A 26,603-nucleotide genomic window follows, 5' to 3' on the forward strand; every position below is an offset into this window, starting at 1 on the left:
TTGATTTGACATAATTTTACTGTCATGGCCATGAAAGGTAATAGACCAAGGCTGACTACAGCTTTAGAGGTGAATATGGTTGATTTTGTGGGTTTTTTCCGTCCCTTTTTCCCTCCAGCAAATCAAAAAATTTTGGTATTATTAGACTTGTGGATGGAGGGAGAAACCAGGCAGTCATCAGAAGTTCTAGAATAATGTTCTTCATGTGCTACGGTGGATATGTCCTTTTTTCTCCTACTGATAGAGTGAAATTTGAGGGTTATATTAATTACCAGTAAGATTAAGCCGCTAACAAAGACTCAGTAAGCAGTAATCTATTAGCATCTACCATGTGCTTAAACAAAGATTATACGAGACAAAATCTCTGACCCCAAGGAGCTTTCATACTAATTGAGGAGAGCAGAAATGTAAAAGGAGTTAACCAGAAATGTGATGACACCTGTGAAAGAAGTATGTACAGATTCTCTGGAAAGGTAGCTAAGGGAGGGCTTTACCAAGAAAAAGAAATCCCTGTGCTCAGTCCTGAGGGAGGGGTAGGAGTTTGCCAAGTGGTTTAGGGCAGGGAGGGCTCTCCAGGCAGAGGCACCGCCTGGGCTGAGGCAGGCTGAAGAGGGCGTGCCCGCCGTGGGTGTGGCCAGGGTACAGGCGAGGAGAGAGGGCATAGGTTTCCGAGTGCTAAAGCAGTAGGGACCTGATCCTATAAACAACCGAAGCTGCTGGAGAATGATAATGAAGAGAGCTGAGGGCATGTGTTCTAAAGGGTCACTCTACTAGTGGGTTGGAAGTTGAACTGACAGGAAGGTGAGGAGGGAAGGTGAGGGCGGGTGGGTTGGAGAGGGGCTGAGTTCTGGCTGTGGCGGTGAGGCTGCAGAAGTGTTTTAGAGGCAGTGTCAGTACAGCTTGGCCTGGCTGGGTGCAGATGGGGGCTGCCCTGTCACAGCCTCAGACACAGGGGGAACCCCCTGCAGCATCTTTTCAAACGGGGGAGAGCACAGATTTTACAGTGGGTCTTCAGTGTTTCAGGACTCAAGTGTGGTAGTGGTTAGAAGGCACCATGAGAGAAACTCTCGCTGCAGACTAGATGGGGAGCAAACAAGAAAGACGCTGCTTAGCTCCCTGGCGGTTCAGTGGTCAGGACTCAGCGCTCTCACTGCTGTGGTCCCAGCTTCCATCCCTGGTTGGGGAACTAAGATCCTGCAAGCCACGCGGTACAGCCCAAACAAACAAACAAAACATATTTATGGGACTTCCCTGGTCGTCCAGTGGTTAAGACGCCGCGGTTCTGGTTGGGGAACTAAGATCCTGCATGCCGCAAGGCGCAGCCCACAAAAAAAGAAAAAGAAATACGCTGCTGGAGTAGATAAGAAAAATGTCTTATTAGATGACGTTGGCTTTTGCCCAAAGACACAGTGAGGAATTCATCTACGGGAAATTCAGACTCCAATATATGTTTTCTAGGTAGCTGTGAGAGTGAGGAAAATAATAGTTATTTGAAGCTGGGAAATATGTCCCATAAGCATGTTTCTTACAACAAGTAGGGATTTCGTATTGAATATGTAGCCTCTCTGTATTAGCAGCTGTGCCTGTTTAAAAGGCAGTTAAACGGAGATCTTAAATGAGATCTTACCTCATTCTTGGCAGTTCATAGAGCAAAGGAATTAATAATAGGGTCTCTGAAACCAGGTGGCTTAGGTTCAAATCCTGGCTGTTGCCACTCACCAGCTGTGTGACCTTGGGCAGTTACTTAACCCTCTCTGTGCCTCCATTTCCTTACTGCAGAAGGGGTAACAGCAGTACTTACCTCTAGGGTTTTGTGAAGACGAATTAAGAGAACATGTGTCCAGGGCTCAGCTGAGTGCTGGCAAGTAGAGTAGGTATTCACCACGTGTTAGCTGTTACTCTGATAAGCGCTTCTGTAATAAATAGCAACAGGTACTGCAAAGCGAGTGTTCACTCAGGGGATGGTTGTCGTCATGGCATTTGCCACAGTTCTGCTGCCTTGCCTGCGTGCTCACCCAAACCCAGAAGGTGCGATTTGCCTTTACTTATGTTCGTTAAAACGGGTTGAGTGTCTCTAAGGAAAATTCTCGATATCTCAGAACTGGGACCTGAAAAGCGAGCAGTACTTTCTACTCTGCATATGTTCATGCTATTTTGTTACCTGTGTTTTAAAGATCGAGAAGCAGAGGCGGATAGAACGGATAAAGCAGAAGCGGGCCCAGCTTCAGGAACTTCTCCTGCAGGTAAAGAAGCGGGGGTGTGTTTCGTTACCTTCCCTGCCTGTACTCTGCCTCTCCCCTTACTTGCTTTGAGTCAGCGTTTTCTGCTTTGGGTGCCTTTGAGAATCTGGTGGGGCCCTGCTAGGGCAGCCGCTGCCACGCCCGAGCTCATCACCGTGCTCACGACCTGCCCACCCCACCGACATCAGGGGGCCTCACAGCAGCTCTAACGTGGAACATATTATGCAACAGTTTACTTTTGACTCTTACCCTTACTCTGAACAGAAATTATTTTAGCCCTTATTTGGAACATCAAGGAATAAGGCTAGTTAAATTTTAGGCGCTTTGAGTAAAACAATCTAATCCACCTGTAATACTTACTATCTGTAAGTGACATTATAACATAAAAAGCTTTGTGAAATACCAAAACTGAAGATGCATTTCTGTTTAGGAAAATTAAACTTTATAGTGTAATGAGGATCCCTGTATTTATGCTTTTTTTTGATAACTGTCTAGAATCTGGGTAATTTAAAAAAATATCGTAGAGGCCTTGTATAAAATCATGTGAGGTCAAATCACAGGGTAGATGGACCTTTTTTTTTTCTATTTTTGGTAATTGTCAGTTGGTGTAAAAATTCACTTTGAGCAGTACAGCGAGTCATTTTCAGTCCAATCAGAAAAACTTTGTAAAATGAGCCAGCGAGTCTTTATACTTTTGTTTTTAATCAGTAAATTATCTTTATGTGAAAAGCTTTCAACCAATCATGAAATCGATGTGGATTTGAACAACCATAGGTCCTATTTCACTTTTGGTGTAATCTACTTTTCAGAAATAAAGGAAGCAATAAATTACCAAATAATTGTAACATTTCTTCCCCCCTAAAATACTCACTTTGTCTCATGGACAGAATAGGTTAAGTATTCCTACATGTTCCAGATTTTTGTCTTTCACTTTCTAGACGTGTATTTCTTTGTTCGTTTTTCACATTTTACGTACACGTCAGAGAGGAAGGAGAAAACCGCTAGCCCTTCCACAGCTGTGCGTGGTCTGGGAAGGAAGGAGGGGAGGAAGCGGGGCAGGGGAGACGGGACAGAGGCTCCCGCGACGCAGGCAGCCCCGCCAAGATGTTCCCTCCTCATTAGGCACCGCCTTCTCGCTACCCTGTGTCTGCAGCTCACACTGGCCCCTATGGGAACTACCTCTGGAGCAGGCGTCTTACGTATTTTTCATACTGGATTTCCAAAGTAGGCTTTGTTGGAAGAGAGCATTCTGCAGCTTAAAAGAAAAACAAAACTTGAAAGCTGACAGTTTATTCCTGTGCTGCTCCCCGTACAGCTCTGCCTGCTGAGAGACCTGGCCTGCCTCGCCGCCACCTTCCCCGGCTGCCTCTCTGTCGTCCCTGTCCCTGCAGCATCTGCAGTATTTCCCTCCCCACTCACAGACCCTGAAACCCTGTGCTAGGCCTTCCTCACATTTCCTCAAAACCCTCATGGAACATTTTGGAGCTTGATTTTTGGCATATGTTATTATAAAAACCTGTTTATCAGTATGCCTATAATTATCTGTTTATCAGAAAGACTTGCACTGGGCAAAATCGCCCTCATGTATGTGGTGCTTTCCCATCCCTAGATGGCCAGCACAGAGGATGAACTGGAATATGTTTTCCCCTGTTTATCTTTATACAATGAACATTGCTTTTTTTTTTTTTTTTTTAAGTCCTGAGTTTCTTTTCCTCTACTGTCTCTCAAGTAAATGTTTATGGAAGATTTCAACCCAGGCACAACCTAGCTGTCAACATTTATAAAAGCAAGTCTCTCTAAACATTAAAATGAAACCCCAAGTATAACTTCTAATCTCCTGGTAGACATATAGCTTATTTCTTCCTAGTAAAATTAAGCAAGTTGTCCCTAAACAGGAAAAATTTGCCTCGCTGCGGCTAAGCTAGCTTAATTTTTTTAACAAGGTCACAGCTGCTGACGTCACATGACCCAGGTCACTTTTACTTACATGGCACCCTTTCGTCCTTGGTGATGTGGGAGAGGAATGGTGTGAGTAGCTTCTGCCTACACATAATCTAGATGCCCTGCTTTTGTCTGTATCATTGTCCCTTCCAGCCAGTAAATCTCTTCCAGAGCTACTAATGCAGGGCAGAATGAATGTCTGAATACACCTGAAGCTGCTTAGCCTCTGAAATAGATGTTAATGAGCCCGGAAAAGAACGAAAGGCTGAAGAAAATCAAAGGGCAAAAAATAAGGAACTCAGTCCAAAACAAATGGGAAATGATTTTTCTTTTTTACTATCCAAATAACTTTATATCTGTATTCACAGTGCTTTGCACAAGAAAAATCTTTTTTTTGTTTTTTTTTTTGCGGTACGTGGTCCTCTTACTGTTGTGGCCTCTCCTGTTGCGGAGCACAGGCTCCGGATGCGCAGGCTCAGCGGCTATGGCTCACGGGCCCAGCCGCTCCGCAGCATGTGGGATCCTCCCGGACCGGGGCACGAACCCGTGTCCCCTGCATCGGCAGGGGGACTCTCAACCACTGCGCCACCAGGGAAGCTCAAGAAAAATCTTTGATGCTATTAAATGTACACAGTATTTAACAATGAATCATACATATATAAGAACTTTTACTTACTGCTGTTTATATTCCACCCTCTACCGAGGCCCTCCCATGGCACTAGGACCACAAAGCTAGGAAAAGTATGGGGGTGTCTCCAAGATGCTTTTTCTAGAAGAGTAAGGAAGCTAGGCAGAAGTATTCAAACGTATAATTCTTTTTCCCAGTTCTACAGTTTCAGCATATTTTTCCTCTATTAAGTGAACTAAGCATTGAATATAAAATAGCCTTAGTTCGTTAGCAGCAGAAAAGAACAAATTAATAAGCATGACTTAAGTAATGTTTGGTAATGAATGGTGTTGACAGTGATGGTTCTGGACACACTGTCAGGGCTAGAATAAATTGGTTTCCCTTCTGTTTTGTGCATTTTAAAAGAGTAAATGTTTACTTTCTAGGGAGATAGCACCCAGCCATTTTAAGATGACAGTAATCTTAATCAAGCTTCAGTTAAGGCCCAGGACCTAAAATAAACACTCGTAGGATAAGGTTGCTAAAACATAGAAAATAATTTAATTGCATCACTACTGGGTGAGAAGAGGGAACACGCTGATGGAAGGGTTGAAAGGCTGTGACTTTAGGAGCTTTTTAAGCCAGTATCTGTTCCACAAGCAGATGAAAGACTTCGGCTGCGTAAGGTCTTTCTAGCTGTGGAATTCTGAGATACGTTTGCCTTATTTAAAGGGGGGTGGGGGGCTTCCCTGGTGGCACAGTGGTTGAGAATCCACCTGCCAATGCAGGGGACACGGGTTCGAGCCCTGGTCCGGGAAGATCCCACGTGCCGCGGAGCAACTAAGCCCGTGCGCCACAACTACTGAGCCTGTGCTCTAGAGTCCGCGAGCCACAACTACTGAGCCCACGTGCCGCAACTACTGAAGCCCGTGCGCCTAAAGCCCATGCTCTGCAACAAGAGAAGCCACCACAATGAGAAGCCCACGCACTGCAATGAAGACCCAACACAGCCAAAATTAAATAAATAAAATAAAATTTTTAAATAAAATAAAAGGGGGTGGCAGGGTCTCTTTCTTTGACTTTTGATTAATGGTTATAACTTAAAAGTAGCAGCAAAATTCATTGTAAAGATTCAGGCCTTATATACCTTATAATCAATGTGAAGCCTCAGTTCCCTCATCTGGAAGATATCAGGTGGGGAGGGGCTTGGACTAGATTCCAAACTGTGCCCTAAAGATGCTTAGAAGTTCTGTGAAGGAACTAAGCGGTGAATGAGGGCAGAGCTGGCAGGACTCAGGACTCAGCCCCAGTGCAGCCAACCAGAGCAAGGATGCTTTGATCTGTTTTATAAACAGTGGGTGTCCCAGAAGATTTCATTTGAAGAAAGCATTCTGTGGCTTTATAAAGTTTGCATATTTCTGGGCTAGACAATCTAAGGGGCATATTTTTAACCCTAAACTCTCAGGAGTCTGTGTTAGATAAACACTGTATCTGTTGCTGTATCACTCTAAGAAGAGTTGTAGGTGCCACTGGCTCTCCCAGATTTGTAAGATCCTGTTTCTATGCTTGATGGAAACCATGGGTCCCATTTTCTGTGATAGGATATGTTAGACACCATTTAAATGTATATTTTCTTTCCCTCGAAATATATTTATTGAGTTGGATCATTCTCATCTTTTTTCTTAAATGTTTATTTAACTCGTAGGTGAAGGGCCTCTTTAAATGCTCTAATTTTAAACTGTATTTTAAATGTATTTAATTCATTTAGTTCCAACTCACTTATCCACGTTAAATAACTATACGGGTAATTTTGTTGATCATTACAGCAAATCGCTTTCAAAAACCTGGTACAGAGAAATCGGCAAAACGAACAGCAGAACCAGGGCCCTCCAGCTCTGAACTCCACCATTCAGCTGCCATTTATAATCATCAATACAAGCAGAAAAACAGTCATAGACTGCAGCATCTCAAGTGACAAGTAAGTGGAGAGCCAGCGGCAGAGGGCGGGGCTGACCTTCTGTTAACCTGATTCCTATCATTTGCAAAATAAAGAAGGTTGTACCCATTATCCGAGCGCACCAAGGCTAACTTCCTTGGGGCTCATGAAACAAGCTTTTCAAACGTGGAGTGCTGTCATCTACTAGCGCTTGCTTCCACATTCACCCTCCGCAGGCCCCTCTCTTGAGCCTGGCACTGTGCTGCCAGTGCTACAGGCATACTGGTGCCCAAGTCAGGATGTGCACGTATGTACACGTATATGGTATAAGTCTGGGCAAGTCACTGCGGTAAAGTAGAGCGTCACTGGGGTCTGGGACAAGGTAGGTTCACTAGTGATTACTGTCATTTATGGTGGAAATAGTTGAGATCAACACGCGGCACTAAAGCAGTTGTTTGTTTTGCTATATCGTATTTGAGTGTGCTTCTGTTTATAATGAATGAATAGACATGAAAGTGCTAGATGCCTTCTCTGCTTGCTTGCTTTCCTATTATCTTATAACTTGAAGTTTGTACTATTTATGACCTTCATTCATTTTACTCACCCCCAACCTCTGGCAACCACCAGTCTGTTCTCTGCACCTATAAGTTTGGTTTTTAAGATCCACATATAAGGTCCATCATCCATGTCATTGCAAATGGCAGAATTTCCTTTTTTTTATGGCTGAATAGTCCATTTTCTAAATACACCACATTTTCTTTATCCACCCATCCGATGATGGACACAGGTTGTTTCCATGCCTCGGCTATTATAAATCATGCTGCAGTCAGTGAACATGGGAGTACAGATATCTTTTCAGGATAGTTATTTCATTTCCTTTAGACGTATACCCAGAAGTGGGATTGCTGGATCATGTGATAGTTCTATTTTTAATTTTTTGAGAAACCTCCATACTGTTTTCCAGTGGCTGCACCAGTTTACATTCCCACCAGCATGTTTTTCACTTTAACTAAGATTGATGGCAATATTTATCACAGTAAGTGAGAAATAGCAGTTTTCAAAATACAGAATTTATTTGTAACTTATTTTACCCTTCATGAAAACAGTAGTGGTCTTCAGGCCATGACCAGTATCGAGGTCGTTAAGGGCATAGGGTGCAGAGTGAGGCAGACACAAGTGTGGGTTGTGGCTCCCGCATTTAACTGCTTCAAAAGCTCGGTGTCCAAAGAACAAATGGGGATGATGCTGGGGCCTCTGTCACTTCCTTAGCCTTGCTGTGAGGATTAAATAAGATTATGCCTCTAAGAGGTCTGACTCATGGACAGTGCTTTGTAAATGTTAGCTACTTTTCCAAGGAGTCAGCATATAACTTATCATCCAAATTTGGGACACGTTTGAGAGCAAAAGAGGGCTCAGTAACCACATCGGTGCCAGAGGCGTAGCCTAGAACTGTCCTGGGGACTGGAACTTCGAGCCTCTTAGAGCTACTGCATCACCGTGGGGCTTTACCACTCCTGGTTTCTCCCACTCTTTTCTCTGGTGGTGTTGCTTCCCTGTCTTGATTGCATACAGAGATTATGGGTCACTTAAATAAGAAGGAACCAAAAAAAAGAAGAGTAAGAGAAACAACAGGGATTTCTAGAGTATTTGGTAATTAAGCCTATAGACACAAGTAGAAATAGTAGGGACCGTGCAGGCTGTGATGTCAGAAGATGCATTTTTCAATCTTTCCTCTAGTTGTATAGTTTCTTAACTTCTCTGAGATCTCATTTCTTCCTCTGTAAAAACAAGAATTATAGTATTTAACTTGCTGGTTTACAGATGTTAAATTCATAAAGGACCAGCCCAAATGGTAGATGTATTATTATTCACACACTTAAAATTCTTTACAGAAATATGTGTCTACAAGGACTTGTGACATATTCTCATAAATCTGAGAATTCTAGAGAATGGTTAACATATTTTTGGGAAAAACTGTTAGAATTCTAGTTATTCTCTCTAGTTAGTCTCTTGTTTTGTGGGAAATCATTAAAATTCTCTTCTTTGGTTAATCTTTGAGGTCTAAAAGAGTAGCAGGAAAGTGTGGGGACCAGAGACCTAAGGGAATTAAGGATTCTTGTCCTTCTTGGGTGGTTACTGACTCGTGCCCTTTCCTCGCCCTCCCCTGAGTGGAGGGAAGGAGGCTCTGAGCTGCTTGTAGGAGCTTGTTATTCAGGGTGGGGTGCAAAAGCCTGGTCTTTCAGTTACTTTGGTGATGCAATCCTTTCCCCTTAGCCAGGAGGCTTTCCCACAATGATGATTACACTTATGAAACCTTCAGCTTTTAACGTATGCCTGAAGTCACCCCTGGGGCAGGCATCCACTCCAGATTTTGTGTGGTTTCTTTTTTTTCTGAATTTCTGTTAATGTCCTTATTTAAATTCATATACTTCAAATTACTTTAATGTGACATTTTGCTTTAAGTTATAAATTTTGCCCTTAAGATCTAGCATAAAAAGTTTTACCCTTGCGTGACTTTAATAGAATTTCGTGACAACGTAAGCCCACCACTGTCCCAGAACTTCGCCTGCACTCTGTCCCTGAGGGGCTGAGGCTCTGGGTAATGGTGCCCCAGGGCATAGCCTGGGAGTCAGATGGACTGTTTCTTCTTACAGTCTCCTCTTTATTGAAAGCCTGTGCTAGGTAGCTGGGCATCCTGATTTGGTATTTTACAGAAACGTTCGGAAACGTGCTGTGTGTTATATACGACACTTTTTTCTTGCAGCGTTTTTACTCCTTAGGCCCTCAAGACAGGATTTGGGGGTTGGTTAGTTTGTGAAAAGTCTTCCATTTTCTGCTCATCTAAGGTATCGTGTAGCTAACACTTGACTCATGAAAATGAAGTAAGCATCCAACATGCTTTTTCCTCAACCCTAGTTAGGCCAACTCATAGTAGGAAAGTTAGATGTTAAATTGGAAAGGCTTTCTTTGCGTTATTTTTTTGTTAATGACTGCTTGCTTTATTTGTTTTTATTGAAGTATAGTTGACATACAATGTTATGTTAGTTTCAGGTGTACAACATAGGGATTTGACACTTGCATCCATTACAAAATGATCACCGTGATAAGTCTAGTAACCATCTTTCCCCGTACAAACTTATTACAATATTATTGACCATATTCTTTATGCTATATATTATATCCCCATGGCTTATTTTATAATTGGAGGTCTGTACCTTTTAATCCCCTTCACTTATTTCACCCACCACCTTCAGCCCCTCCCATCTGGCAACCGACCACCCATTTGTTCTCTATGAATGTATTTTTATTTGTTTCATCTTTTAGATTCCACATATAAGTGAGATCATATGATATTTGTCTCTCTCTGCCTGGCTTATTTCATTTAGCGTAATACCCTCTAGATCTATCCATGTTGTCGCAAACAGCAAGGTTTTTGTTTGTTTTTTTTAATGCCTGACTAGGAATATTCCTCTGTGTTTGTGTGTGTGTGTGTGTGTGTGTGTACATCCCACATCTTTATTCATTCATCTATTGATGGACACTTCAGTTGCTTCCATATCATGGCTATTGTAAATAATGCTTCAGTGAACATTGGGTGTGCACTTTATGTTTCTGAATTAGTGTTTTTGTTTTCTTCAGGTAAATACCTAGAAGTGGAATTGCTAGATAGTATGGTAGTTCTTTTTTTAATTTTTTGAGGAAACCTCCATACTGCTTTCCATAGTGGCTGCACCAGTTTACACTCCCAGCAGCAGTGCACAAGGGTTCCCTTTTCTCCACACCCTCTCCAGCATTTATTTGTTGTCTTTTTGATGATAGCCATTCTGACAGGTGTGAGGTGATATCTTATTGTGGTTTTGATTTGCATTTCCCTGACGATTAGCGATGTTGAGCATCTTTTCATGTGTCTTTTGGCCACCTGTATAATCTACTTTGGAAAAATGCCTACGTGGGAAGGCTTCCTTAATATTTTATCTTTTGTGACAAAGTTATAGACAGCTTTGAAAAGTATTAGATTTAGACCAACATTTCTGTCTCCAGTTTGCCACAGCTTAATGAGGGCTGAAATTTATGGACTCCTGTTGTCTGTCACAGGAAGGGTGTTTTAATTGGCAAGTGGTTTATTTGAGATGTCATTCTTCTGAACCCAGCAGAATGACTCATTGCCCTAAACGGTAACAATTTCTAGTACTGTAGCTGAGCTTAGGTCCTCATTCTTTTATTGAATATGCAGAGTACAAAACTATTCAGACCTCCCCAATACCGCAGAAAACCCCACACTAACTTTGTTTCCTGATGCAGGTTTGAATATCTTTTTAATTTTGACAATACCTTTGAGATTCATGATGACATAGAAGTGCTGAAGCGGATGGGAATGTCCTTTGGCCTGGAGTCAGGCAAGTGCTCCTTGGAGGATCTGAAACTTGCTAAATCACTGGTGCCAAAGGCTTTAGAAGGTTATATCACAGGTATGTTAACTCATGCTTTTTCAGTGTTGTCCTTGATTAAATGTCAGACCCTAACTTGCTAAAACCTTTCTCATAGAAAATTAAAGCCCACACTGTATGCCCTTCCTCAATTCTGTGCCCTTCCCTACCCTAAAATGTAACCTCTCTCTTGAATTTCTTGTTTATCACTACTTGCTTTTCTTTAGAGACACAAACACAAACAAATATAGTAAGCTGGAAACAATTTATTAGTTTTGCCTAATTCTCACCTTTATGTAAATAGAATCATAGTGATATATTCTTTTGTGATTTGACTTTTTTCACTCAACATCATGTTCTTTAGATTTGTCCACATGGTTTCATATAGCTGTAATTGATGCATTTTTACATAGAATTCTTGTATGCATAGAATTCTAGTATGTGGGTAAAGCACAATTTATTTGTTCATTTTACTGATCATAAACCTTTAGTGTGTTTCCAGTCTCTTGATATTTAAACGGTGCTGCTTTGAACATCCTCGTAACTGTATCGCGGTGGCTGTGTGCAAGTGTATAGAGTGAGATTGCTGGGTCAGAGTCGGGTGCATCTTCATCGTTACTAGATGATGCCGCAGCTTTCCAATCTGATTTTGCCAAGTTACATTCTCACCTGCAGAGTGAAAGAGTTTTATCTTCCCAGGCAGGTGGATGTGAAATGGTATGGTAATTTTTTAAAATTGAGATTTAATTCATGTACCATTAATACACCATTTTTTTAAAAAAGTTATTTATTTTTGGCTGCGTTGGGTCTCTGGTGCTGCGCGCGGGCTTTCTCTAGTTGCGGCTAGCAGGGCTACTCTTTGTTGCTGTGTGTGGACTTCTCATTGCGGTGGCTTCTCTTGTTGCGGAGCATGGGCTCAAGGCGCGCGGGCTCAGTAGTCGTGGCTCACAGGCTCAACAGTTGTGATGTGCAGGCTTAGTTGCTCCACGGCATGCGGGTTCTTCCCAGACCAGGGCTTGAACCCGTGTACCCTGCATTGGCAGGTGGATTCTTAACCACTGCGCTACCAGGGAAGCCCAAAATACATTTTAAAGTGTACAATTCATTGGTTTTAAGTATATTTACAGGGTTATTATGCAGTCATCACCAACCATTATCTCATTCTAAAACATCTTATCACCCCAAAAAGAAACCCCACATACACTAGCAGTCACCCTTTATTCCTCCTTTCCTCCCGGCTCCTGGCAACCACTGATCTACTTCCTGTCACTGTGAATTTGTCCATTCTGGACCTCTCATATAAATGGAATCATATAATATGTAGCCTTGGTGACTGACTTCTTTTACTTAATGTAATGTTTTCAAGATTCATCCATCCTGCTTCATCCCTTTTTATTGCCGTTTTGTGGACATACCACATTTTTTTAATCCATTTGTTAGTTGGAGGACATTGGGATTGTTTTCAGTTTTTAGCTATTATGAATGATGTTGCTATAAACATTCTTGTACATGTTTTTTTATGAACATAAGCTTTTGGTTCTGTTGGGTGTATGCCAAGCAGTGGAATTGCTGGGTCATATGATAAACTGTATTTAACATTCGGAGGAACTGCCAAACTATTTTCCAAAGCAGTTGTACTGTTTTACAATCCTACCAGCAATGTACCAGGGTTCTGATTTCTCCATATCCTTCTCCACGCTTGTTCGTCTTTTTTATCGCAACCATCCTGGTGGATGTGAAGTGGTGTTTCACGGTGGTTTCAGTTTGCATTTTCCTCATGACGGATGATGGTGAGCATCTTTTCATGTGTTTACTGGCGATTTGTTTATCTTCCTTGTAGAAATGTCTATTCAGATCCTTTGCCCATTTTTAAATTGGGGTGTTTTAAGAGTATAGTGAGTGTACTTGAAAATGGAAACACTATGTTTTGCATGTTCTAAAATTCAGATTTTCACTAATTCAGAAATTTTCTTTATGACTGTCCTAGTTCCTAAGACTGTGGTATATTCTGCACATAGAATTTGGATATATGGACAAAAGCATTCTTTGGCCTTTGCTTTTGCCAGTTTCCTTCATTTATAAGCATTACTACCTAGAACTAATATTAAAATGCCTTTAAAACATGATGAGAAATTCTAAAGTATATTAAGTCAAATATAAGCAAAGAGGTTGTTTTTATTTTGTTTTATGGTTTTGGCCCTTTAGTCACAACACAAGAGTCTGTTGATTGAGATTTGGTTTCTGTTGGATTTAGTTTTTAAATTCGCACCACCCGCCTCCTGCAAATGGGACCCCCTCTTCTTGCCCCTCAGCGACCCAGTTCCCCGTCCTCACCCCGACCCGCTCCGTGCTCCCCTCGCTCCCCCCAGAGAAGGACCTCCTGTTTTATTAGCAGTTCAGGCATCCTAGCCGTCCAGCAGGGTCTGCATAAAGCTCTTACTCCATAAATCACCAGGACTTTATTTTAGCTCATTCTCAGTGAAAAGACTCAGGGCGATTAGGCGGGCTCTGTGGCTTTGATCTCTTTGTGACCTTGTTTGCAGACCGGGATACAGACTTTCAGGTTAGTTCAGAAGCAGAAGCGTGTGTGCCTTCAGTATGTGGAGGGACAGGGTGGCTCTTGAGGAGGGTTGTGAGAACCGTTGTGTGGGTCCTAGGAAAGGAAGAAATGTTGGCTTCTCAGAGCCACTGTGAAAAGAAAATGTGTCAAGAGCTGTGTTCTGGCAGAAGGTTTCCATATATACTAATTGATAACACTTAGCACAGGATTCTGGCCTTAATTTCATTATGTACGGACTTGTTCTTATTGTATGTGTTTAAAGTCTACTCTTCTTCTTAGAATTGAAGGGTTTTTGTTGTTGTTTTTTTCCCCACAGCTGCCTTAGTTCGCCTGGGAAGAAAAGATCCACAAGGCCATTTTAAGATGAATGTAGTCATTTAGTTTACTTTTTTCCTACGTGGGAAGCTTCTCACTTGGTCAGGTAGTGCCAGGATAGTGGAGTTTCCAATCCCAGTACACAGTTTCTTTTCCTTTTTGCACAGTGATAATCAAAATAGTTTTATAAAGTATAATAAAAGCTTATTTGGCAAATTACACTTTCTCAGCATACACTTGGTCTTATCTCACAACGTAAGTCAAATAAGTTTCTTTTTTTAGGAATGCATTTCTGCTGTACCTACCACCTGTGTTGTAAACTCACCGTTGAAAGAGATGGTACTCCTTCGTGCAGTAACAGATCTCAGATGTTCCAGTCACTGCCTTCTCTGAGCTAACATTCTAGATAAGGAGACAAGCGTTTAAACAAGTCGAAGTACAATAAGAATTGGTCAAGGTCGTGATAGGAAAACTATGGTAAATGCATAGAAAATGAGATTGCAAGGACGTAGCCAAAATGTTTCATACAGACTAAAACAGCAACGCCTCTCTCGCCCTCATGAAAAACGCGACTGTGCGTGGCCTTTTAAAATAAGGTCTAGTTCAAGTTGTAAAGCAGAGGGTACCAGGAAGAAGACTAGGCCTCTGGTGCCTAATAGCACTGAGTTCACCAGGGGGCACGAAAGGACGGCGTGCTGGGGGCCTTGGGCAAAAATGTGTCTGTCCTTCTGGCCTAAGGCATTGCGACTTGACTTTGTCTGCACCCACTCGTGCTCAGCTTGTTAACGCCCCGGCCAGAGGCTTTTGTGCTGAGTTCGGAGGGTGTTCAGGAGTAGTACGGCTCTCAACTGTACTGAGTGAGCTGCCCTCTCGAGGTCTTCTGTAAGAAGAAAGAATGAAGAGTCTGTGATTGGTTTAATTTGAATTCTTTCCTGCTGTAGTCTGCCTTCCTGTATTCCCCCCACCCACCCACCCACCCACCGCTCTTAAGTTCTATTTTCCAAGCTGAAGAAACCTGGGTTCTTCCCAGGGCAGGAGACTCGTCCGGCTGTAATTCAGAACAGGCCGATGGCCTTACTTGTCTGTGTTTTCTTCACGCCATAACAAAAGCAGCCACGGAACTTACAGAGCTGCCATCTGTTTTTGTTTTTCCCTGTAGATATCTCCACAGGACCGTCGTGGTTAAATCAGGGACTGCTTTTGAACTCTACCCAGTCAGTTTCAAACTTAGACCTGACCGCTGGTGCCACCTTGTCCCAATCAAGGTACGTATTTTTTCAGGGTGAGAAGGGCGAGCTGCGAAGCCCTGACCCTCCCTGGAGGGGGAGAGCCAGTGTGCTGCGCCGGCGGCCGGGTCCCAGGCGGCTCCGGCAGGGCTGGCCTGCGGCTCCCCCCTTCCCCGGGTTCTTTTCCCTGTGTTCTCCAAAGCTTGAGACATCCACCACGTTAATGAGCCTGTGTGTTTTCAATTGTTTGCTAGTGCAAACCAAGGGTTGTGCTTGGATGCTGAAGTGGCCTTAGCAACGGGGCGGCTCCTGGCCGCAGACACTCACCGGTCCGGCAGTGCGGCCTCCCACTGCTCTGAGTCCCGAGGCGAGACCCCCTGTTCCCTCAACGACGAGGACGAGGACGAGGACGAGGAGGACTCCTCCTCCCCAGAATAAAGACAGGCGCAGACCCACGTTCTGCTCTTTGATGCTCATGTGTGTTTTTAGTGTGAGCTCTTGTGTTTGAAACGATTGCTTCGGTCTTTGCCTTTGTTTGCACTGTGTGTTCAGTGAAAACTAGGGAAACACAATAAGCAAATTACCTGAAGGCTGAGAGGATTGAGGTGAAAGTTAACGTAGTGTGAATGAAAACCCTGAACGACAGAGCAGTAGATCACATGGCAAACAAAGCACGTACTCGGAGGTGGCAGAGGGGATAGTCCCTGACTTGGCAGCACGAACGCAGCGCATTTATCTTCCGTGAGGCGGGGCGCCGTGGCCCCCAAACCCACGCAGCCCTCCTTATTGCCGAGGTGGCTCCATGAACAGTCCCCGACGGCCGTGTGCCCCACGCCCCGCTCCCTGCTCTGGGCTGCCTTTCACGAGGCGGAGCTGAACGCGAGAGGTTCCCGGTGGGAGGAGCTGTACAGCGAGGGATGGAGACCCTCGTGGCCCAAGGAGCACAGATTGAACCGCTGAACTAGTTGAAAGTCTAGTCGAGGTGCTTTACGCATCAGCTGCCTTAGACGGCTTCTAGAAAGGAGCGAACGCTAATTCTTGAGTACTTAAGTGACATTTAGAATAATTTATAGTCAAACTGAAATGATCACTATTAGCCAATGCATTGGTGCATAGAATTTTCTAGGGCTACTTCTGGAAGCCAAAATAGAATAGCATTTCCACGTGCATTAAATACTTTGCCAGCACTGCCTTTCGCCAGCAACCTAAATCTGGAGTTTTACAAGAGAAGAAAATTGTCTCTATCGTTTTAATCAGAGCTATGCATTTCATACCGCTTTTTCACCTAGAACAAAACAAAGGAACAAGTCCCTATGACCGAGTTGCTTGCTTACAAGTTCCCTGCCGTAATTGTATGATTTCACCCCGTGTGCAATTTGTGAAAATGAACTGTCATTACTTTTGTCTGAAAAGTATTTCCAGAATACGAACAGCAATGTTTTCCTGTCCATGTCACCTTTGGTACATTCTCATTCATCAAAATGACCATATTGGGTTGATTCCTGGGTCAAACGCATTTCAAACTCACCCGATATTCAGTGTTTCACAGAAACACCAAAAAACGTTGAGCACTCCAGGTGACTGGGTGTGCGGTAGATCAGGACATAGACTGTCAGGTCAGAGCCAAAGATGCCGCTAGGAACCGCGCACTGCTGGGTTCACTTCCCGCCCCTCTGAATATGAGTGTGGAGACACTGCCACCACGGCCAAACCCCGACCTAAGCGCACATTAGTTAAGGTCTTGGAAAGGAGCAAACGATAATGGAAGATTAACTCTAAATCTCTGACTTGAATCATTTGGATTTGCCCCGAGATTATGCATCCAGCGTCTGTGGGCTCAGCGCTGAGCTCAGCCCAAACCGGCTCTTCCCTAAGCCCCGCAGGGGAACGCGGGAGCCGGTGCCCACAGTGAGCCAGCGGGGAAGGGCCTGGCTGACCCAAACAACCAGTACACAAGGATGTACAACTCTAAGTTCCTTTGAGACAAAACGCATTCCATCAGGAATAAGCCATAGCGCAGACTCAGAGTGCGGAGGGGCCGCAGAGGTGGAGGCAGGTGCAGGAGAGCCCCGTAGCAGCCTGAGTTCCGGGCCACCCTGAGGCCGGGGTGGGCGCGGGAGGGAGGGCCCGAGGGCCTCCAGGGCACGTTCTGCCTGGAAGGTGTCAGCTGCACCATCAGGGAAAAACCGGGTCTCCTTCAGGCTGCCTCTCCCTCTCCTGAGCCCAACTTTTCTTGCCCCTGGACTTGAAAGGGGCCCAGCGGGGACCTGGAGAGGCCCAGGGCCACAGCGGGCTTTTCAGACTTCAGAATACCATGCCGCAGGTCCCAGGGCCACACATCAGCGTTCATGACAGGTACACCAATCGTGAGCACTCCTCTACCAGGTAGCAGGCTCCTTGCCAGAGTTCGTGGGGCACCGATCCCCTCCCTCATCTGTTCTCTCTCTGCTGCTGATAAAATATGGGTTTAAAAGAAAAAGCAACCAAAGACTCCTCTTACCATTCGTTACTGGTGCCCCATCAGTGGCCTCCACAGCCAGCGAGCAGCGTGTGGTGTTTGTTTGGCAGGAAGTGGCCTCCGTTCCTCAGTGACACCCTTGGGTTACTGCTGAGGACGCCCAGCAGAGTCACACTGTGGTCACAGGATGTGTTGTCACGGGTTACCTGAGCAGGCTTTACCTGAGCAGAAAGCTAGACTCAGATGTTTAGAAAGAGAAATTCTGTCATTCTTCTGCTTCTCCCCTAAACAGATTTATGTGGTTCTGAAGTTCATTACTCAGTCACAATTTCATATAGAAATCAAACAGAAAAAAAAAAAAAAGGAAATTGTGGTTACAACATCCAGGCTTCTCTATAGGAGTAGCACTTGGGGTTATTTGCACACGCACATGTACACACACACGCGGACACCCCTCCCAGAGGGTGCTGGTTACACTCTGCTTGGGGGAAGTTCAAGAGTCCCCTTTTCCCTCAAGCGCCAGTGTATTCGGTAACCTTTCCGGTGCACGGTGTCGCCCAGTGAAGTCGTGATCCGTTTAGCACCCGCGCAGGTGGCACCAAGCCTGGCGTCTTTGGCCCTGATGTGGGAGGGTCCAGGCAGTGCCCACGGCGCCCAGGCAGCCGCCCACACTTCCTGCCCTTCCCCGCTGCGCGTCTGTCTGACCCGCTTCATTTTCTCCTGTGATGACAAGGTGATGGGAGCAGCTTCAGGAAGTGTTGGCATAAACTGTGCCTTATGATCACGGAGGACCTCGGGGAGGGGCCAGGAAAGGAGGTGCTGAGACGGTGATTCCTCACCTCTCAGCGCTGCCCGCCCCCCTGCAAAACTTTACAAATGACCCCTGTCTTCTAGAAATGGTGGGGAGAAAACTGTCTGCAGTTGGCTGCCACTTCACCAGGATAAAGAGGATAACTCTCTTCGTTAGCAGAATTTACAGTTGTCCCCATACTCTGCCCTACCTGAAAAATGATGCCGGGGCAGCCCCCAGGCACACATGAGCCCCTGCAGGTAATTCAAGCAGAGAGAATTCCACAAAGGCGTGGCTCACTTTAGCCGTGCAGACATCAGAAACTTGGCTGTTTGGTAAAACACAGCCCTTTCTGGGCTGCTCAGGTTGTAGAGACAGCAAAGTTTGGGTGTAACCTGGGCCCTGGGACCGTCAGAGCATAGTGGGCATGGGTGGGGCAGGGTTAGCAAAGGAAGGAAACTGCCTCAGCTCTTCCTACAAGAACCACACACAGGGGGGGAAGCCTGGTTAGCTTCCTGCATGAGTCACTTCACGTGGCCTTTGATTCCTCACCAGGCCCCTCGCCTCGGGCACATCTGTGAGGTGGCCTTCAGGGCTGCACTGCCACAGTGGTCCCTGCAGGGTGGGGGCTGGACGGTGAATGGGAAGATTTAATCCTTCAGTAAGTGTTTGAGTGAATACAGGACAGAAGATGTTCAGGTTGATTCGTGCTGTGGAAAAAATGACAGGGTCATGGGGCAGTGGGGGAAAGGCTACTTTGGCTGGCGGTATCCGGGGAAGGCCCCCTGAGAAAGTGACTTCTGTTCTGAATCAGACAATTGAAAGACCTCCCTACCAGGCCACCCTACCCCATAACGTGCACTTGGGAATCTCTGCTAAATTCCAAAGGCCCCACTCTTCCAGCTTTCAGTGTACATTTTGGAGTCTGTCAGGGAATTTCCAAGATTAATAAAAGAAAACCAAACTTAGCTACCAGCAGTAGCCATAAACTAAGAGAACATTCTAACCCATGGAGGTCTCCTTGTTGGCTCTGTTACCTTCCAACTGAACCTACACAATAGGAAAGTGAGTAGAAATGGAGAACTTTTCTAGGTGTTTTCTTCTAGTTTTACAAGTTGTTAGATACATAAAGATCTACTTTTTATATTAGATGTATAAAAGAGAATCTTTTATCCTGCATATGGATTAGTTTTAGCAGAGCTGAAGACTACCTGAGGATCATTTTCCCAAATAGGTTCCCCACTTTCAGGCACCCGAAGCAGTGGTCCCCCAGCACTGACGATCACTCCCACATTTATCCAGACCCACGGGGTGTGCCAGGGCCCCTGCAGGACGCCGCTTGAGCGGCCCTCGGAAACGTGCCTCCCTGCCCTCTGATTCACAGTCATACAACGTTCAGTTCATTTGCTTAACTTCCATTCAAGCCGAAGACTATTACCCGAAAGGAAAATAGTGTCTGACGTTGACTTTACCGTTTTCTAAAAAGTTCAAGCTAATGCCCACGTAAATTACATTTCTCAGGAATTAGCCAAGATCTCTCTGGAAAGCTGTGCGTAGATAACCTTCGGGACCCCGTTTTCCCACCTACTTCTACACTCACACTGTGCTAAGGAAGAAAAGGTGAGGGCATAAACTCTGCCCCTCCAGTTCTGACCTGGGAGTCCCTGACAAGTACAGAAGTTTCAGTGGCCGCAGGTGTGCACTGACCACGCTCTTGTGACAGAAGAAAGTATATTCGCTTACTTCTGTGCAGCTGTACTTTCAGATAAAATCCTGTATTCTTACAGGGCCTTCGCTTTACACAAAGGCCTGTGAATTCCATGCTGTCGTGACCCCTTGCTACTCCAGCAGATCGGACTTTGGTCCTCTGCCTGTAGCTGCCTTAGAAGCCAGCGTAGTGGACACGTGGGGGCAGGACTCGCCCCTTCTCCACCAAGGGCCTCAGAATAGGGTCAAACCCTCCCCACTCACTCAGGCATGTGAAACCGGCCGGGGGCGTGACCGGCCCGATGCCCCTCAGCCTGTCTGGCAGAGCCTGCCCTGCATCCCGAATCTCCCTCCTCCCGGGGCCCCACTGCCTCCTACAAACCCAGCCCTCACCCGGGTCCTCCCAGAGGGCTTCTGGGTTAGCATCAGCGCTCTGTCACACCAAGTGCTGAACAGCTGAGCAGCAGGAGTGGACTCCGCCCGTGGGTCCCGGCGAGAGGCTGTGGTGTCAGCCTCGGGCCTGTGGTGGCCCGGAAGACCCAGGCTTAGAAGAAACCCGTTCCTCCCTGGGCAGAGCCCTTCACGCACGTTGGAGGTCAACTGGCCCTTCTGTAGCAATGTTAGCTTTTTTCTGTCCGTGCCCGTCTCAACCAGGAGACATCCCCAGATCACGTTTGGGTTTTATAACCCGTCGCTTTGTTGCTGCAAACTCACCATGTTGTCACTTCCCATGCGCTGTTTTCAGCATGTCAGGCACTAATGGCAAATGGCCTGATGGTTCTGTGTGTTCACGACTGGGGTTAAAGATTTCTCGCAAACCCAAAGTCTCTGGGGACCGAGATTCTCTTCTGCTAAGAGACTTCTCTGAGCGTGTTGCAGTTCTGTTTTTCCCAGTAGGACCGTGGCGGCTTCAACCGTTCGGTGTCCCAAAAGGCGGACCCACCGGCCGCGCCAGGGCTCGGAGGCCCACAGTTGAGTACTGTGAGGTCTTGAGGCGGCTGCTGGCCATCACCACCCTGACTGTTAGACAAAAAAGAAAGGCCATGAGCCCAAATCCCCAGCTGGTTCACCTGTTCATTTGTAGATGTCGTACTCTGATCATGTGCTGATAGGTTTTATTTCCAGAAAATACAGTTCTGCTTTTTTCTGCATGAAGGAAACATCATGGTGCCACATGCTTTAAGCAGTTTAAACGAGAAATAAGGGGAAAATGCAAACACCACATCTGACCTGCCTAATGTAGACTTTATTAGATTGAAGTATCTAACCTGATTATTATTTTGTAGCATTCTCAAACTTTGTAAATAAATACCATTATTTTTATATGGAAATTTTATAGAAGAGCTATTTCTGTATACTTAATTATTCCTGGGTTTTCTGAAATTGCTTCCAATAGGTCATGGACAAGTGCTAATCTGTGTTCCTGTAAAGGATGGTTCAAGGACCACCCACAGCAGAATTGATGGGGGGAGTTTTAAAATTTTGCCTCCCTAGGACCCACCCCAGACGCTCACTCAAAAGCTCTGGTGGCGGTGGGGGAGGGGGGGAGCCTGGGAAGCTGTATTTTTAATAAACTCTTGAGTGGGTATTTTTGTCCATTACAGTGTGTCTGTCCATCTTGAAAGATTAAAAGAAGGAAAGAAAGAATAAGCATTTGAAATGAGTTTAAGTTGTGCTTGAGGAAAAAAATGTATCAGACTGTTCCATGATTTGAATGAGATGTACTATAGAAAAAATAAATAATTTAAAATAATTGTGGTCTCATTATTAGCAGGCTGATGGCGGTGGTGGTTAGTGAATACTGTGCAGTGCCCAGACCCCGGCCCCATCTGAGTCCCTCTCCCCAGGAATTGCCCTTAAAAGGGAGCTGCCTCACCCAAGGTAATATACCACACGCAGCCAGTGAGGGGTACAAGAGGCCCAGCCGCCTTGCCCCAGTTGGGGTATCTGAAGGGCCGTCTCCACGTCAGAGTGCCTCGGGGAATTGGCTGGTTCCTCTGACGACTGTGTCATGGCTCAGCTACCCTCTAGCCCACCCTGCCCCCCTCACTACTTACAGGTCACGACCCCAGAGCACTTCAATGCACATCCACCACCTGTCCCACCTAGGATGGAAATGTCAGACATTTAAAAGGTTTTCTGCATTGGAGACCTGTGACTTTACATCTTTATAAGATCACTTTAGAAGATAATCGCCTAAAGAATAATGTCTTTACAGTCTCAGAAACAACCGACTGTAATACAGTTTTTTAGGGAGAATGCTCATCTTCCCTTTAACCAAACCGGCATCAGAGAGACGAGCTACAGTGATGAGTACAGAGTGAGGCCCCAGGAGCCACCGTGGCCCCCAGAACCTCCTGCTCAAGCAATCTCTGCCTGCCTTGGGAGAGGTGGGAGCCCTTGATAACGCTGTCTTATATGCAGTCTGAGCTGGGTGCGTGGTGGGCACGTGGACAGTCGGAAGGGTTTGGCGCAATTGGGGGATGGCAGGATGGGGCCACGTCTTAAAGAGACACTAGGAAATGGTGAAGGAAGCACTCACTTGAATGTTAATGTCCAGTGGGACTTCCCTGGGGGTCCAGTGGTTAGGACTCTGCGCTTCCACTGCAGGGGGCACAGGTTCGATCCCTGGTCGGGGAACTGAGATCCTGCAAGCCTTGCTGCATGGCGAAAAAAAAAAAAGAATGTTAATGTCCAGGAAGAAAGGCATCCTCCCTTAAAGACTCTCACTTGAGTTGAGCAGACCAAGTCAGTGATGGTGGTGTGGACTGTCCAGTGTTGAAGTGGGGAGCCAGTGCCCGCCCCCTTTCCCAGGGACTTCCTGGAGTGGTGAGCCCAAGCTGGTAGCAGCTCCTCCCTAGGGCTATTTGGCGAACGTGTCCAAGGACCCATGCGAGTAACACTGGATCACTTATTTGGCCATGAGGACATGCTTTGCTCTTGTGGCCGCATGGGGGATGTCGTGCGAGACTGCTGGGAGTGTCGTTGGTAGCTGTCAACACAACCAGTGGCCACGGGCTTGGCCGGGGAGATGTCCACAGAGCCCCAGCAGTTGTTTACGTCAATACCCAGTTCCTTGAGCTGGGCTCTGCTGAGGCGACAAGGCATCAGCGAGAAGATGGCCTCAGCCAAGGGTCTTCCCCAGAAGCCAGAACTCATCTGACAATCGACTGTTGCCTTTTTCAGTTCCTACTCCCAGAGCTAGTTTTTCCCCATTCCATCGGACAGACGAACTGCTACAGTAGTTCCATCCTCCTTCCATTTCTGTGTCTTATTTATTTGAGCGCTGGCTCCTCTAACTGCTGCTTGCGCCTGAGAACACCTCGAAACTTCCCCCGTTTCTTGCCTGGGAAGAGGGCTCCGCGTGTTCATACCGTGAACCACTCCCAAATGCCCGGGAGCTCCCTGCTCACTGCCAGCTCAGCCTTCTTCCCGAGAGGCCTTTCCAGCTTCTTGCTGAAACTTGCTTTCAGGAAATCTAAGCGTATAAAATGCTCTGTAGTAAAGGCAGGCCTGTATCAGGGTGGGTGAAACCAATCCCACTGAATGCAAAGTACAATTTGTCATGACCCCTCTTTCACTTTCATGCAAATCACTTTGCCATTTCTGCCACTGGGGCACAGCTCCCATCGCCAACCACTTCCTTCTCGCTTGCTTGTCTCCTGCCTTACTCAAGGGCCTCGAGTACTATGATGCCTGTCATACTGAGGTCAGATTTGTTTTCATGCCCTAGCACTTGGCCATGGCCCCCAAAAGCCAGAATTTGATTAGAAATCCCCAAAAAAGTATGCACTGAAGCCCCAAAATAATGGTCCTTAAAAAGGTACCATCTCCACAGGAATTATTTTCAGATTCTGCTAATAAATAGATTTGTTTTTGAACCTCCAGTGAACAAAGTCTTGTATTGCATCTTTAAAAAAAAATATTTATTTTTGGCTGCATTGGGTCTTAATTGTGACACATGGGATCTTCGTTGAGGCACGTGGGCTTCTCTCGAGTTCTGGCATGCGGGCTCAGTAGTTGCAGTGCGTGGGCTCTCTAGTCGTGGCGTGCAGGCTACAGAGTGCATGGGCTCTGTAGTTGCGGCATGCAGGCTCTCTAATTGTGTCTTGCGTGCTCAGTAGTTGCAGTGCATGGGCTTAGTTGCCCCACAGCACGTGGAATCTTAGTTCCCTGACCAGGGATCGAACCCACGCCCCCTGCGTTGGAAGTGCGTATTCTTAACCATTGGACCACCAAGGAAGTCCCTTCTATTGCATCTTTAATCTGAATACAACAAGAAGTGCTCTCACAGAAGGTGTCCGTAGAACATCTAGGTGCGGTCTGCTTTGTGCGATGGGCCATTGGAGCAGTGCTGGGCTCTTCCACTCCTGCCCGTCCTGCGATCATCTAAAAGATGAACAGTTTCCTCAAGGTTTATCAAAATTCAGTTTATAAATCACTATTAACAGTTATAAGAATGATAGATTTTTTACTTTAAAAATACTTGTGGAAATTATTTTTTAAGAACAAAAACCAGGGATTTCCCTGGCGGTCCAGTGGTTAAGATTCCGCGCTTCCCCCGCAGGGGGCACAGCTTCGATACCTGGTTGGGGAACTAAGATCCCGTATGCCATACAGCATGGCAAAAAAAAAACCAAAAACACAAACCAAAACGTGAGCCCAGTGGACACTCTTGAAAGTCAGACTAAAGGCATGTAAGGAGACAGACCATCAAACTGCAGTTCCTACTGGGGGCGGTTAGTGTCCCGCGGGCCTCGTCAGACAGGCAGGCGGGCCGGGGCAGGCCGTGGGACTGCCTGCTTCTTCCTAGGTGTTGGCTCCGACCCTGGCAGCACCGCAGAGAAGACAGGCAGCTTCAAAAGCCACAGGCTCTGGCTTCCTCACCTGCTCTCCTGGATGCAGACCTTTGGAGGAGGCGTCTGTCTTCAAAGACAGTGTTTGTTAACGGGCAACACCTTCTCCAGGGCTTCCAGAGCCAAATTCCTCAAAAGACATTTCTAAAACCTCTGGAATGAGGGTCGGTATCGGGGCAGCTGTTTCCTGCCTGTTGGGCCTCTGTGCCAGGAACCTGGCCTGTACGTGACTGGGCAGGTTAAGGACAGGCCTGGCCAAAGAAATCCGCTTGCTGAGGGGAGAGAGTTTCCCCCGTGGCTTCCCCACCCTGAATCCCTTTTGAAAGTCTTCTCAGAGCCTGGAGGGCAAAAGCATGAGCAAGTTGCAGGGTTGGCTGGAGTTAGGCCGGGGAGGTAGGTGCTTGCTGGGGCCACTCCCAGTCATCACGATAAAGGACAGACACGGAGCAGATGGGGAAAAAAGTCCAGGAGAAACACCACGGGCAGAACAAACACAGAAATGAAAAACTGCGACGCCCACGTAGCATGAGCCATGGGGGCCATGCAGGCGCTGGAGGGCCTCGCCCGTCAGCCAGTAGCGGCTGGAAAGCAGCACAATCTCCTGTGAGGTGGCCGTGTGCTTTGCTTAAGTTTTCGTTTGTAAGACTCAACAAATACCAGCTGCTGCACTGGGAGTCCCTGATGGAGTTAAAGTCCTGCTGGGTATACGGTAATGGATTGACGAGACAAGTCGGTAACACAGTCTACTCATTTGATGAGCTGGCATTTGAGAAATTTTAGTTGACATTTTTTTTTTTTGCGGCATGTGGGCCTTTCACTGCTGCGGCCTCTCCCGTTGTGGAGCACAGGCTCCGGACGCGCAGGCTCAGCGGCCATGGCTCACGGGCCCAGCCGCTCCGCGGCATGTGGGATCTTCCCGGACCGGGGCACGAACCCGTGTCCCCTGCATCGGCAGGCGGACTCTCAACCACTGCGCCACCAGGGAAGCCCAGTTGACGTTTATTTACATTTGCGTGTGTGTACACAAATTCCGTAATTCCTAGGCATCGTCTGATAACAAAATTCTAATTTTTCTGTAGGATTTTGTCATGTTCAATAAGCAGTATTAGAACACACTCTGCAGTTGACAGTCTGTTGACGTTCTTGGCAAATTTTTAAGTGAAGAGAGACAGTCAGGAAAGTAGGGAGTGTAGCCAGGCTCTGGCCAGATCATTCATGCTGAAGGTGAGAGTGCTCCTTGGTTATTCAGGCAAACCAAAGGGTCAACATAAAGAGTGTGTAGTTCACCTGTTCATTCGTTCATTCACTCGTTTGCACACCTTGACCTGTCTTCCTCCCTCTGATCACAGCGTGTGCGCACGTGGGGGTGGGCTGGCTGGGGCTGTTTGAGGGACCTCCGTGCAAGAGGAGGGAGGGAAGCCCCTGCAGCTCACAGGCTCCAGCATCACAAACCGGCACCCACCTCACTCGGGAATTCTCAGGCTTCACTGTCAGTGGGAGGGAACCCAGGGAAAATCTTTGTCTCTCAGAAATTAGAAGT

General features: G+C 46.2%; 1 protein-coding gene across 7 annotated transcripts in view; it reads left to right on the plus strand.

Moving 5' to 3' along the window:
- Window positions 1-21,924, plus strand: part of TFDP2 (transcription factor Dp-2) — a 171,462-nt gene extending 149,538 nt beyond the window's left edge. For all 7 annotated transcript variants that reach the window (XM_082654247.1, XM_082654248.1, XM_082654249.1 and 4 more), the window contains 5 exons: window positions 2,175-2,243; window positions 6,615-6,766; window positions 11,027-11,193; window positions 15,186-15,291; window positions 15,507-21,924. In XM_082654247.1, coding sequence (XP_082510373.1) covers window positions 2,175-2,243; window positions 6,615-6,766; window positions 11,027-11,193; window positions 15,186-15,291; window positions 15,507-15,690 — 678 coding nt within the window. In that variant the 3' untranslated portion in view covers window positions 15,691-21,924. The remainder of the gene's footprint in view (window positions 1-2,174; window positions 2,244-6,614; window positions 6,767-11,026; window positions 11,194-15,185; window positions 15,292-15,506) is intronic.
- Window positions 21,925-26,603: the final 4,679 nt, after the last annotated feature.

This window comes from Grampus griseus, assembly GCF_964374135.1.
Source record: "Grampus griseus genome assembly, chromosome: 5".
Classification (NCBI taxonomy): domain Eukaryota; kingdom Metazoa; phylum Chordata; class Mammalia; order Artiodactyla; family Delphinidae; genus Grampus; species Grampus griseus.